This window comes from Vitis riparia, chromosome 10 (genome assembly GCF_004353265.1).
Source record: "Vitis riparia cultivar Riparia Gloire de Montpellier isolate 1030 chromosome 10, EGFV_Vit.rip_1.0, whole genome shotgun sequence".
Classification (NCBI taxonomy): domain Eukaryota; kingdom Viridiplantae; phylum Streptophyta; class Magnoliopsida; order Vitales; family Vitaceae; genus Vitis; species Vitis riparia.
This window is the reverse complement of record NC_048440.1, coordinates 16701089-16714137: the sequence shown is the minus strand read 5'-3', so window position 1 is coordinate 16714137 and position 13049 is coordinate 16701089. Positions and strand designations below refer to the sequence as shown.

The following is a 13049-nucleotide window of genomic DNA, read 5'->3' as shown; positions in this document are numbered from 1 at the left end:
GAATTCAAAAAATAAAAACCCAGGGAGCTTTCCAGCTGTCCAGGCCAGTTGGCAAAAAGATGGCGCCGCAACACAAGGAAGGGAAAATATGACTAGGAAAAAGGAAAAGGGCAAAACTCCTTCGACTACTGCTACAATTGGGCGGGTTGACCCGACCCAATCCTATGTGCGGATGGATTTGAGTAACCATTTTTAATACTTGGGTTGAATGTGTAATGCTTACAATTTGAATCTAACCCAATCCCATTTGATATGATTATAGTATTTACAATATATAGTTTTCTATATAATAATATTTTTAAAAAATTTTAAAAATATAAAATTATAATTATATCATATCTTTTTAAATTTTCTAAAAATATATATATTTTTTATTAACTTATTATTTTTGAGATTTTGTCTTATTTATTATTTAAATTTTAATAAAATATAGATATTTTTTTTAAAAAAATTATGGGCGAACTTTGAATTATATAATACAATCAACTTGACTTTAATTCAACTAACTCGATTTTAATATAATCAATTTAGATACAATAAGAAATTAGAAAAATAAGATTTGGTTAGAATTGAATTAACTATCTTAAGATAAAAGTTAAATTCATTATTAATTTTTTTTTATTTGAGCTGGACTTGGGTTAACCATCAAACCGGCCCAATCCACTCTAGGTACAACCTTACTTCCAAATATAGGGATTGAAAATATTTTTTCATGCCAAATTGCCAATATCAATGAAAATTTTTACAAAAACAATTTTTGAAAACAATTTACAATAAATAATATTATTGTTAATTTATATTAAAAATATTTTTAATAAAGTTAAAAAAAATTATAAACGCATCCACCAAAACTTTTTTTCATCCATCAAAAAATTAAAAATCTATTAATACATTTGCCCAAGAATTTAAAACCCTAACTACAAAGAGCATAAAATATGAAAATCATTATATAACCTGTATTTTCTCTTCAATATGGGAGGTGGTTGGTGATGACGTACGGATGACAGGATCAAGGATATGTACTTCAACAAACCATCCTCCAGGCCCATGAAAATTAATCTCACCCAGATTCCCACATCGATAAATAAACAACCATTTTAGTAAAAGAATAACGTCAGACTTCATATGTTACTTCTCTTATCCTATTTTTCTCAAAAAGTTAAAAATTGAAACATTAATGGATTCATTGAATTGAACCGATTAATAAAATTTGATATCCTTAATTTTGTGGGTCGAGTAAGTGACAAAAAAGGGTCCAGTTCCAGTGATGCTTAATGATTCAGGATGAATTTGTCCTGTAGGCGCGGCCGTAGATAACACACAAGTGTCGTCATCATCATCTTCTCCTCCCAATTCCCAATTCCCAATTCCCGATTCCCAAAGCCCAAGCACAGGTATGTAATGAAGAGCATGGAAGGTGGAACCAAGTCCTAAAGATAGGGAGAGAGGCATCTTCGCGAAAGTCCAAGGCTGACTGAAATTAGAATCAGCCAGGGCATGGGGCTGAGCCGCTGAGTTTAGGATAACGAAGATCATGGTGTCCATGCTGACCTAAGAGACCCGAATTCATCTCTCTCTTGTCTGTTTTGGTTGGTGGGTTTTTTTCATATATATATGGCAACGGCGTCTCTTATTCACGCTCGTTGCCGTTACTCTTCGAGGCTTCATCTAAAAAATGGAGGGCATGGACATGGACATGTAGGATCCTCCTCTCATTCTTATTCTTCGCCTCCTTCCTCTTCGCATTCTTGTTCCTCCTTTTATCATCGTCAGGGTTTGACCTTCTCTGGTATATTTCTTTCTTTCTTTCTTTTCATTGACTTAATTGTTGGCGTTTTTGTTTGTCTTTTTTGTTTGTTTTTTTTGTTTGTTTTTTTCCCTTTTCGCTGATTGTTTGGGTTGTGATCGGAATTTGATTTAGGAAATGAAATTCCATGCCATTTTCAGATGATTCTCCGTTTGGTTTCTGGGAAAAGAAGTGAATACTTGGAAACTTTTTTTTTTCCCTTTTGGTTTCGCACTAGGTTCAGTGTAGTTTGCCAGTCCTAATTAGCGAATAATTGAAGGCAGTGTTTGAAATCTCCGCGAAAATTTGAGGGCAAATTTGATACTTTAACATGATAATTCAGAACTGCAAATGCCATGTTGAATTCTCGGTAAGAGTTTCTTACTCCAACTGAAATTTATTTTTAATTTCCCTTTAATTTTTACTTAGCTCAAATTTCTCTAAACGGGGCATTGTGGGAAATACAACAGAATTTAGAATTGGTTCTACATCCTGTATTTGGGCATGTTGGCAGAAGCAAAGAATCGCTATTCCATGACTTTTCAATCTCAAATCCCTATTAGAAGGCAGTTATTTTCAGCAATAGTTACCTGTGCTTGCTGCCACTAATTTGTGGTAATAATTTGAGAAAGCTAGTAATTGCTGTCTGGTGCAAATCGTCAATTAATAGTGTTAAAGAGAATTCCACTGCATTGGCGGGAGGAAGGGATTCTTTTGGGGTACCCGCCAGGGTAGCCCGGAAGTGTGGTCCCAGTAAGTGGCACATGGTTTTGGGTTGGGTTCAAATCCTGCTACTGATGATACCTTGAATTTACCCGGTGTTGGTTGTTGTGAGGTGGTCAACACCTTGAGGATTGAGTCCGGGCTTGGCTATGGAAGGTTACTCGCTTATAAAAAAAAAGGGAAAAAAAAAAAGAGAAAAGAAAAAAAAGGATTCTTTTGGGGGTGCAGTGGTTGGGGGTTGGTGAAGGGAGGGGCTAAGCTGCTTTAGCAAGTAGTCTAATGGTGTGGATCCGTGCTTGTTGCCTGTATAATAAAAAACAAAGGGTTAGTGAATTACTTATGAGTTCATGGCATCCATTGTAACATCCAGACAGTGCCTCATTTAGGCTTTTATATTAAAGGAGTTGGAGTTTGTGAGTTTTGGATTATGCTAAAGTTATGAAAGATATGGAAAGTTTGAAGTTCTGGAAACAGAAGCACATCATTATTACAATCCAAAACATTCCAGAACTATATGGAGTTTGTCTAATAAGTTGGTATTGCAATGATTACAGAGTTTCTGTTGGGATGACATGGTAGAGGTGTGGATAAGTGGGGTAAGAAGGTTTGGAGAATGACCTTTCTATGTTTGTTTTGGTGCATTTTGATATAGCATAATGGCAGAATTTGTATCCCCCTGTGTATGTAGGATGCTCCCATTTTGTTAAGCACTGTTTAATATATCTTCTGTTTGTCTATCACAAAAAGGAAAAAAAAAATGTATGAACAAAATCTTTCATCCATCAATTTCAGATAAAAACAGTGAAAAGGATCGGATATAACTCCTGTTGACATCCAAAACTGTTGCTAGCTATGATCTCTGAAACAGACATGGTTGATGTACTCTCGCTTGGACTCTGAATGACCAATCATAAACTCACAATATTCAGACATGGGCAAACTAAATGTGTGCTCTGAATTTACTTAACTATGTTAATTATGTATTCACATACAGAAGAATCATAGAATAAAGAAAATATGATAGTAGTAACCATATAATATTTTCCACAAAAAAAAAAAAAAAAAAACACTCTTGTGCTTCTGCACATTTTTTTAAGTAAATAGAAGTGAACACTTCTATAAAAGTTGACATATGTCTCTAGTGTCATAAACATCTGGAATGCCATTTACTTAAGTATTGTTTGCTTGAAAGTGTCCAAACAACTGCATATTATTTTATTTCTTTGCTCATGTTTTAGATATATTATTCTACGATAGTTTAAGCATGTGAACACACACTAGCTTTCTTTTAAATTGCCTTTTTCCCTTCGGTGGAGGGTGTTTTATAAACTTGTGCAAGCATATTTTTCCTTTGGGTGCATCTTGTCTGCTTTGTCTGTATTTGGGTGATGCTGCTTTAAATGTCTGTCTAAACATACACATATTCTTACTTATCAATTAGAAAAAAACTAAATATATACATATATGTTGTGCAGGCATAAACAGTACTTGGAAGCATAAAAGCCTCAGAGCTCAAGCTATGAGTACCACTCAAGGAAATGCTGCATCACCCAGGGGCTTTATGCATGGGAAGCATGAACCTGATCATCTCCTTGTCCTTGTTCATGGCATCTTGGCTAGGTATATTCTCAGGAAAAGCAATTCACAGAGTAGTATGTCCCCAAATTAGAAAAAAAGGAATTGTCGTCATAAGGGTAAAATAAAGGAAAAGAAAATATAGTTTTGTGTTTGTGTTTTAAACATTTTTGAGCTTCTGTTGCCATTATCTTTCCTAAATTGCCTTCTATCAGCCATTTTATTTTTTTATTGTTACTTGAAATATTATGTTTCTGTTGGTTAGAGGCTCTAAAAGTCATTCCCTTTTACTAATGCAGCCCAAGTGATTGGACATATGCAGAAGCAGAGTTGAAAAAGCGTCTGGGAAGAAACTTTTAATTTATGGTATGTTCGTCTTAATATTTTCAGTGTTTCTCCTTTATTCCCTTTCCATTTGATAAATTATCAGATATGAGAAAATGTTGGCATATTATCAATTGGTGGTAAAGTAGTAGAGAAGTTATTCAGAACACTGCCAAGAAGAGCAAGAATGAAGCCAATTGAAGAATGAATTGGTGTGTAATAGTTCTAGTTCTAATAGGGAGTGATATAGATGGAAAAGGATAAAGATTGAATTAGTGTGAGAAGAGCTATAATCCTATTCTATTACTGAAGAAATTATCAAGATAGACAATGACATAACAAAATTTGTATTGATGAAACTGTGTTCCCATTTGACAGAGCTTTTTAATTGCCTAAACATTCTTTCTGACTAACAAAGTGCTTTAGTGCATGTTAAGTTACACACTAGAGCACTATTAAAGTATAGTGTTTTGAGACCAAAAACTTTTCTTTTGTAAAACTAGGGATGGGATGCTTTTGAAGAAGAGCTTCTAGGAAGAGGTTTCGAATTTCAAGTATGTTTACATTTTTAAAAGCAACCTCTTCTCTGTGTAGATTTGTTTTCAGTGTAGCACTGGGTTAGAAGCTTTAGTTACACTAGGTGAACACTAAATAGTTAGAAATAGGTTCTATGGATGATTTTTGTTAGCGTAGATGTGAACATTTTTTTTTTTTCGAATTTTCTGACGTGTATGTGTGGATTGGATACATTTTGCGAGTTTTGAAAGACTTAAGACTATTTTGATTTGCGCAGTAAGTTCATCTAATACTTACACAAAAACCTTCGGTGGGATTGATGGAGCTGGAAAACGATTAGCGGATGAAGTAAGTCTTGGAATATTTGTGTGTGTGAAAACCTCTGATTTACATTTGGTATAGCCTGTGGCTGCATTTAGTAATGACCTAATTCTGTTACATCATCAATGACTTTTGCCATAAACAGGTTATGCAAGTTGTGCAAAAGACACAGAGCTTAAAAAGGATCTCCTTTTTAGCCCATTCCCTTGGTGGTTTGTTTGCAAGATATGCAATTGCTGTCCTGTATACACCAAACACTTCAAGCATTAGTCAATCTGATGATCTTAAGAATTCTAAGAAAGAAAATTCACAATCATCATGCTCTTCAAGACGAGGTATGATTGCTGGATTGGAGCCAATCAATTTTATTACCTTGGCAACTCCACATCTAGGGGTGAGAGGGAAAAAGCAGGTCTGTTCCAACGGGTATAGCTTATATTGTTGATATTATTATATAACAGTTAACCAAAATATATGTCAATCTTGATGTGTTGGTGCATCTTCTGATCAAAGTTATCCACATACTTCATGTTCTGCCATGGATGGATCTGATTATTTTGTTGCACTTTAGCATGGTTCTGATGGAGATGTTAAAGTTACATGTTCATATTTCCTCTTGGCCATCATGGCCTTTTTCTTTTTAATACATTACAAGCTGACCAGTGTCTGAGTATTTAGAAATATAGGAGTGAAACATATCTAAGGTTAGAACTTCTGAACCTTTTCAGGTGAAAAGTATAGTTGTCTGCCCATGTGTTTAGTTTGATATTATTGGTTATGGCAAAATCTTCCTTTTATGTACTTGGTTGGTAGCTCAACTGAAGTAGTATTGGTTCAGATCCAAGTGTTTCAACTGAGAGGCAGACCTGTGGATGCTGATATCTTAGACTGAAACACTTGAAGGTCTGATTCTAAATTAGACTTTTACAGTTTCCAGCAACTGAGGCTTGAAATCCACAAGCTATGGGTTTAGAATACAAAGGTCTAAGTCTAAAGAAGGGGAAAAGAAAGAAATTATCATTTTTTTTTCTTTTTTTAATTTTTTGGGTTGTTGGGTTGTTGGAGTTCTTCCATTGGACACGGGCTTGGGATATTTTGTTAAACTTATGGGGATTTGATTAGCTGTGGCAGATGTATCCAGGATCAGGTTATATAAGCATTTCATGTTAAACTAGCATTGAAGGTTGTTGAGCTGTAAATAGAATAGGAGAATTATTTTCCTATTATGTTAGTTTCCTATTTCTGTAAATAGATAGTTTTATTAGTTTTATATTTCTATAAATAGATAGTTTTATGATTTAGGAATAAGTTAGTTTCCTATTATGTCTCTTGTTTCCTATTTCTTCTCTTGTAATTTCCTATATAAACTGTGTATAGTCAATCTAATAGACAGAAATTATTATTTTTCATCCCATATTTCGTGTCAAAGGTTGAAGAACTGTGCAAAAGTTAAAACGAGTAAAGTCTTCCGCGTGTTAAATAGATTGTCTTTAACAGCCTAGTAGTTGAGACAATGAGGAAACTAGCCCTACAATTAAAAGTTCTCATTAAAATGTGGTTGGAAGTTCTTTTATGAAAAAAATTAGTGTTTTTTCGTTTCTAGAAACTAATGAATAATTGATTTCTGCTATCACATAATTTTCAAGGGAAGCGAACCTCCTCTAGTTCCCAGAGAATCCTAGCTTCTGCATCTGGATCTCAAGACCTAGGTCTGGGTTAAATCTTTTTTGATGAACAAACAACAATATATTAAAAATAAAAGGCACATCAAGGAAGCGCCCCAAAGCACACAGGAGGTATACAAAGGAGGCTAAAGAATGCCTAAAAAAGAAGTAGGGATCAACAAAAAAAACCACCCCCTCAATCAGAGTCCAACCAATCTACAAAATCACAATAGAAGGGGGGCGGGAGACTAAAAACCCCTTAGCCCATGCCCACAAGTTAAAAAGGAAAAAAGATTTACACCATTGAATCAAATGATCTTCATTTTCAAAAGCCCTACTATTTCTTTCTTTCCAAACTATTCAAAAAAGGCACAAGGGAACTGATAGCCATACTTTCTTCCTCTTCTTTCCCACACAAGATCCAAGCCACCCTAATAACGCCTCTCTAAGGATGGAAGCATCCATGCCACCCCAAACAGGGAAAATAGCAAGTTTCATAAGCTCCTTGCCAACTCATAATGCAAGAGGATGTGATCAATAGACTCTTCCTCTAAAAGACACAAGTAATATCTATTAGCCAAAGGCCACCATCTCCTCTGAATCCGATCTAAGGTTAAAACCTTTTTCCACGTAACTTCCTAAGCAAAAAAACTCACCTTCGGCGACACCTAAGAGTTTCAAATTACTCTTGCAAGAAAATCCCCTTGTCTTTCCGATTCCAAAGCCTTATAGAGAGACTTGACAGAAAATCTACCGTCCTTTGACTTTGTCCAAACTACTTGATTTTCCACATCACTACACACCCTCTTTCCTTGCAATCTCAGGAAAAAAAGCTCCACATTGAACACCTCCCAATCGTTAAGCCACTTGGAGAACCGAGGAACCCACACTCCCCCTTTAGAGTGGTTCGACACATCCTCCACCCAAGCCTTCTTAGACAAGGAAATAGAAAATAAGAAGGGAAAAGAAGTATACAAAGGAAAATCTCCACCCCACCTGTCCTTCCAAAATCTAACTCTCCTCCCATTCCCCACAGAATAAACCATATTACTGCCTATCACATCCCAATCTCTCTTGATGGCTTTCCACAAACCAACCCCAAAACTTCCTCTCACTTCACAAGACTGCCATCCACCCTTTTCTTCCCTATACTTCCCACGGATAACTTGCCTCCACAAAGCCTTCCTTTTCACTGCAAAATGCCAACTCCATTTGCATGGAAGAGCCTTATTCAACAACGCCAAATTCCTCACCACCCAAACCACCCTTTCATTTATTTGAACAAACAATAGACCAATCTACTAAATGGGGCTTCCTCTCAAGGGCCCCACCTCCCCATAGAAAATCCCTTTGGATCCACTCCAACCTCAATCTCACTCTCAATAGATAAGCATACTGGATAGAGTGCTCCGGATCAAGGTAAGTCTACCACTTTTGGAAATATACTGCCTTTTCCAAATCGGAAGTCTTTTCCTTATCCTCTCCTCTACACCATCCCAAACCGCCACATCCTTGAAACAAGCACCCAAAGGAAGACCCAAGTAAGAAGATGAGAGTGTGCTAGAGGTTTGGGTTAAATATTTGCTTTCTACTTATCAATGCTTTGGCTTTTGCCAAAATCATTTTGTTCCCTTTTAACAAATTGTTTGTTACATCTTCGAGTTTTCAAAATATTTGGTAAGGCCTAGACTCAGATTGAACAAATTGCCAACTCCTACAGTTCTTGTTCTCAATCCTCTTTTTTCGTTTTTTCCCAATCTAAAATAATTTTTTTAAGGGATCATTTCAAGCAATAGGGAATGATGTAACATAAATACCATCTATTTGTTAACTAATCACCTCAAAGCATTAGTAAATTCTATTTCTTCACATTAGAGTATTTACCCCAAGGCCAGCATGGTATGCTTTTAATAGACTCATTTGTTTGACACGATTCCATTATATATGTTCCATTAGATAGTGGGACTTAAATGAATGATACCAACATTTTTCATTGTCAATTTCAATTCATCAGGTTTCCCATACATGATGGAATTAGATGGTTAATTACATGTGAGCATCATCCATGAAGTACCCCCAAACATGTACAAACTGACAAAGCAAAAAGAGTTCTGATCTGTTTATAATGAAATGAATAAGCTTGTCATTAGTTTTTGCTGAACTCCCAAACCAGAAGAGACAGCATAGCTAGCTTTTAACAAGAGGACTGTGTAAATAGGTGGAGTTCATGGCTTTCCAGAATCTTATCAAAAAGGAAGAAATAATATGAATTATACCTTCTTGTAGAACCAAAGATGCAATTTCATTGATTGGTTTTGATATTTGTTTAGGTTGTGTTTGAATTAAAATTATAGCAGTATCATAACATCGCTATTTGCCATTCCAAAAAATTTTGTTTATCCAGGTCTGAGAATTTTTTTCATGATAATTGAAAATTGGTTATAGGTCCCCAAAGTGAGTAATGGAATTACCCCCTCTGCATGTAAGATTTGATTTTCACGCATTGTAATCATATATGTTAGTTTCTAAGTCTCTATTATTTATTTCATGCATTTATAATTTTTATTTATCATGTTTCTAATCATCTGATCCATGATCTGTTATAGATAGTAACTTCATTCTTAACTAATATTGTAAATAAAATTTTATATTTGCTTTCAGAATTAGTACTTATATGAAATTTTAGACTTATGCTTGGTATGTTTCTATATTCATAGCACATATTGTGTTGCTTTCAAACTCTGCTTGTGGCCCTTGCTTATGCTTGTGCTCATGCTTCTTCAATTTCATAGATTATACATTTATGAAGGAAGAATTTATGATTTTTAAGAATGGCTAATTGGTAAATTGGAATGCAACGTCACAATTAAGTTATTTTATTGTTTGTGACTGTTTTTCAGCTTCCATTTCTACTGGGGGTTCCCATCTTAGAAAAAATTGCTGCACCAATTGCTCCTATTTTTGCTGGTCGAACTGGAAGTCAGCTATTTCTCACTGATGGTAAACCCAACAAACCACCTCTTCTTCTGAGGATGGCATCCGACTGTGAAGATGGAAAATTTATGTGAGGAAGGCTCTTTATGATTCATTACTATAAAATAATCATCTTAACCAATTTATTTAATATCTTTAATGTGTTTTTGTTTGTCTTGCAGAGCTGCTCTGGGCGCATTTAGCTGTCGCATTCTTTATGCTAATGTCTCTTACGATCGTATCCACTATATATGTATATATTATTATCATAATTATCTGGTCATTTAAAATATTTGTCTGGTTGTTCTCTCTTGCTTTGGAGGACTGGTTTCCTCAACACTATCCAGATATGGTTGGATGGCGCACATCCTCTATTCGTAGGGAGACAGAACTTGTTAAGGTGATTTGGTGATTTCTCTTATTGAACCATGCCATATTCTGATATATTTCTCATTGCATTGCTCTAGGTGTGAGCCTTTGATTAAAGGAGGGATTAATGAAAGATCAGATTGGGTTGTCGGTGGAAGTGAATCCACACCATGACAAAGCCTTAAATCTGGGGTGAAGGTTTTGAGACTGATCAATAATATGGGAATAGTTTTCAGCTGTATAGAACATTGGATAAGTAATGATGAATGGTTAATTTTGTCCTTCCATAAAATTCATGAACTCTTTATGTTCATGTAAACATTTTAGTTTTAAGTAGGACCAGCTTCCTGCATATCTTCCTAAGGAAGCAGTGACTTCTGTTGACAGTTTTTAGCCTATCAATGTCTTTAACCCATAGTGTCACCATGTGTATAAGCACTGTAACAACTAACATCTTCTATACCTTGCAAGTGGTGTGCTGAGTAGGGCCTAAGTCTGTTGGATCTCAGTAACCAGTAATTTTAACTTTTCATGCAGCATTGTTTCTTTGCCCTGGTTAGAGCAGAAGGGAAAAGAACAATTCACATAGCTGACTGAATAATTGGGATTAAGGCTTTGCCGTTCTTCTTTCTTATTTGCTGTTTCTAAACCTGGAAGGAGCGGTGATTGAATTATTGAACGAAACCTAAATGGTTGATATATAATTATCGAACCAGGAGTATGTTGTAAGTTTCTGTAACATTTTGACATTTCCTATTTTGCAGCCCCCTCGCCGTTCTTTGGATGGTTACAAGCATGTTGTAGATGTGGAGTATTGTCCACCAGTTTTGTCTGACGGTCCCCATTTTCCTCCAGAAGCAGCCAAAGCAAAGGAGGCAGCACAAAATGCTCCCAGCACACAAAGTACAGTAGAATATCATGAAATTTTGGAAGGTTAATATCTTTGCCCAGAGATATGATGATCCAAAAATTATCAGTGAATCTTTAATTGCTGCCCCATGACAAACAAGAGTGACAGTTTCAGTTTGCCAACAGAGGAAATGATACATGGCTTACAACAGCTAGGATGGAAAAAAGTTGACGTCAGCTTTCATTCAGCCTTCTGGCCCTTCTTCGCCCATAACAACATTCATGTACTAATCACTGAATTTTCTGTTCTCATTTTTGAATATTTATTCCTCTATTCCAATCAATAACTTTATTATTGTTATCACAATTCAGGTGAAAAATGAATGGCTCTACAATGCTGGTGTGGGAGTGGTTGCTCATGTTGCTGAAAGCCTGAAGCAACAAGAATCTTCTACATTCATTGCTGCTAACTTATAGCAAAGTGTGAGTGCCTATACAGCTGAAACATGTTTGTACAATGATGCAATATAACAATTCATAATTTTATTTATCTTGGTCATTGATAAAATCTCTCTCTCATGATGTTGGCTTACCAAATGATTTACTCTTTTGCTAGAAAGTTGGAACTGCATCACCCCTTTTTTAATGCATGCTGAAGCATTTGTCTTACTAAGTTTACGTTTTTCTGCCAGAAGGGCCTCTTTTGTGTCATTGTGTCTACAACATCTATGTATACTTTTCACTGAAGTGCCTTTTATGCACACATAAAGATTTAGAATAAATCACACATTCACATATTTTTGTTTGTATCTCTCTCACAGACTTGTGTGTTATGTATACCATAAATTGTAGAATAAAAATTTAATTTTGTTTATGAAGAAAAGAAGGTTGAACTTCGTTTGTTTGCTCCTTAATTTCTTGTATGACTTCCAGAGTGTTGGCATAGTGCTGTAAAATCTGTCTTTGCTTGGGGCTGAAGCATTTTGTTTTGGTTAAAGCATGGAGTGGTTAACTCCTAGTTTATGGTTCCATGCTATGTCTGATTTCAGCCTATTCAGGCAGTCATGACTCATGACATTTCATGTAATTTCTGTTGGCCAAATATGGCTTGCTTACTTGCTAAAGTGGTTTGAAGGGATTTGGTGCCATGAAAGAGGAAGGGGGACAGAGCCTGTTTGGATTCTTTGTTGGAACTCTGTTGGTTGGGAAATGGCTGCTCACTGTCACCAGCATTAGCTATTTCCTTGAGCTCCTCTTTGTCCACATTTCCAGGAGAGGAATAAAAGATTTGGTGCAAGTGCAACTTAGTTGCTATCAGCCTGGTCTTCAAAAACTTGCTACTGAAGATTTTTGTGGGTATTCTGTATCTATACATTGGGCTATAATCAGTCTGCTTAACAAAAGTTGGAACACAGTAGTCCAACATGATGGCTCAAATTCTTGAAGGAAGGAGTTAAAAAGTAATTCTCCTGCAAAGTGACCAATAAAGTTACAATTTATTCAATCTTCCCCTTGACTTTCCATAGTATTCTATTTGTCACATTTCTCATGATTTGTTTTCATGACATAGCCCTTTACCAATCGAAGTTTCTTGATGGGAAATCTTTAAGAAATCATTTGTCTATTAGTGGATTTGAAATTCTCAACGGCCATCAGACTCTCCTTTCATCTTGACCTGGGGGTCTAAACCCAACCACTTCTGAATGTACAGAAGATCAAGATTTGCAAATCTTGATCCATTAAAGTACCACCAAACCCATACTTGTGCTGTGGTTGTGAACTATACAAGATACTTTTACTAATTTGCCACAGCATAAAAATTAATAGGACATTATTATTCAAGTAGCATTGCTAAACAACATTGTATTAACATTACATGATGAAGTTATGCTGGATTTTACCTATCTATATATTCTCACCTATAAATATGCATAACTAGATATGCACAC

At 35.6% G+C, this 13049-nt stretch overlaps 1 protein-coding gene across 1 annotated transcript; it reads left to right on the top strand.

Moving 5' to 3' along the window:
- The first annotated feature begins 1249 nt into the window (after nucleotides 1–1249).
- Nucleotides 1250–11971, top strand: LOC117923783 (putative lipase YDR444W). Its single transcript, XM_034842230.1, is given in 11 exon segments — nucleotides 1250–1789; nucleotides 3985–4129; nucleotides 4384–4458; nucleotides 5206–5272; nucleotides 5391–5657; nucleotides 9810–9973; nucleotides 10065–10120; nucleotides 10230–10282; nucleotides 11016–11184; nucleotides 11287–11384; nucleotides 11473–11971. Coding segments are annotated over 11 exon segments (1374 nt in total). The 5' UTR covers nucleotides 1250–1614; the 3' UTR covers nucleotides 11578–11971.
- The last annotated feature ends 1078 nt before the right edge of the window (nucleotides 11972–13049 follow it).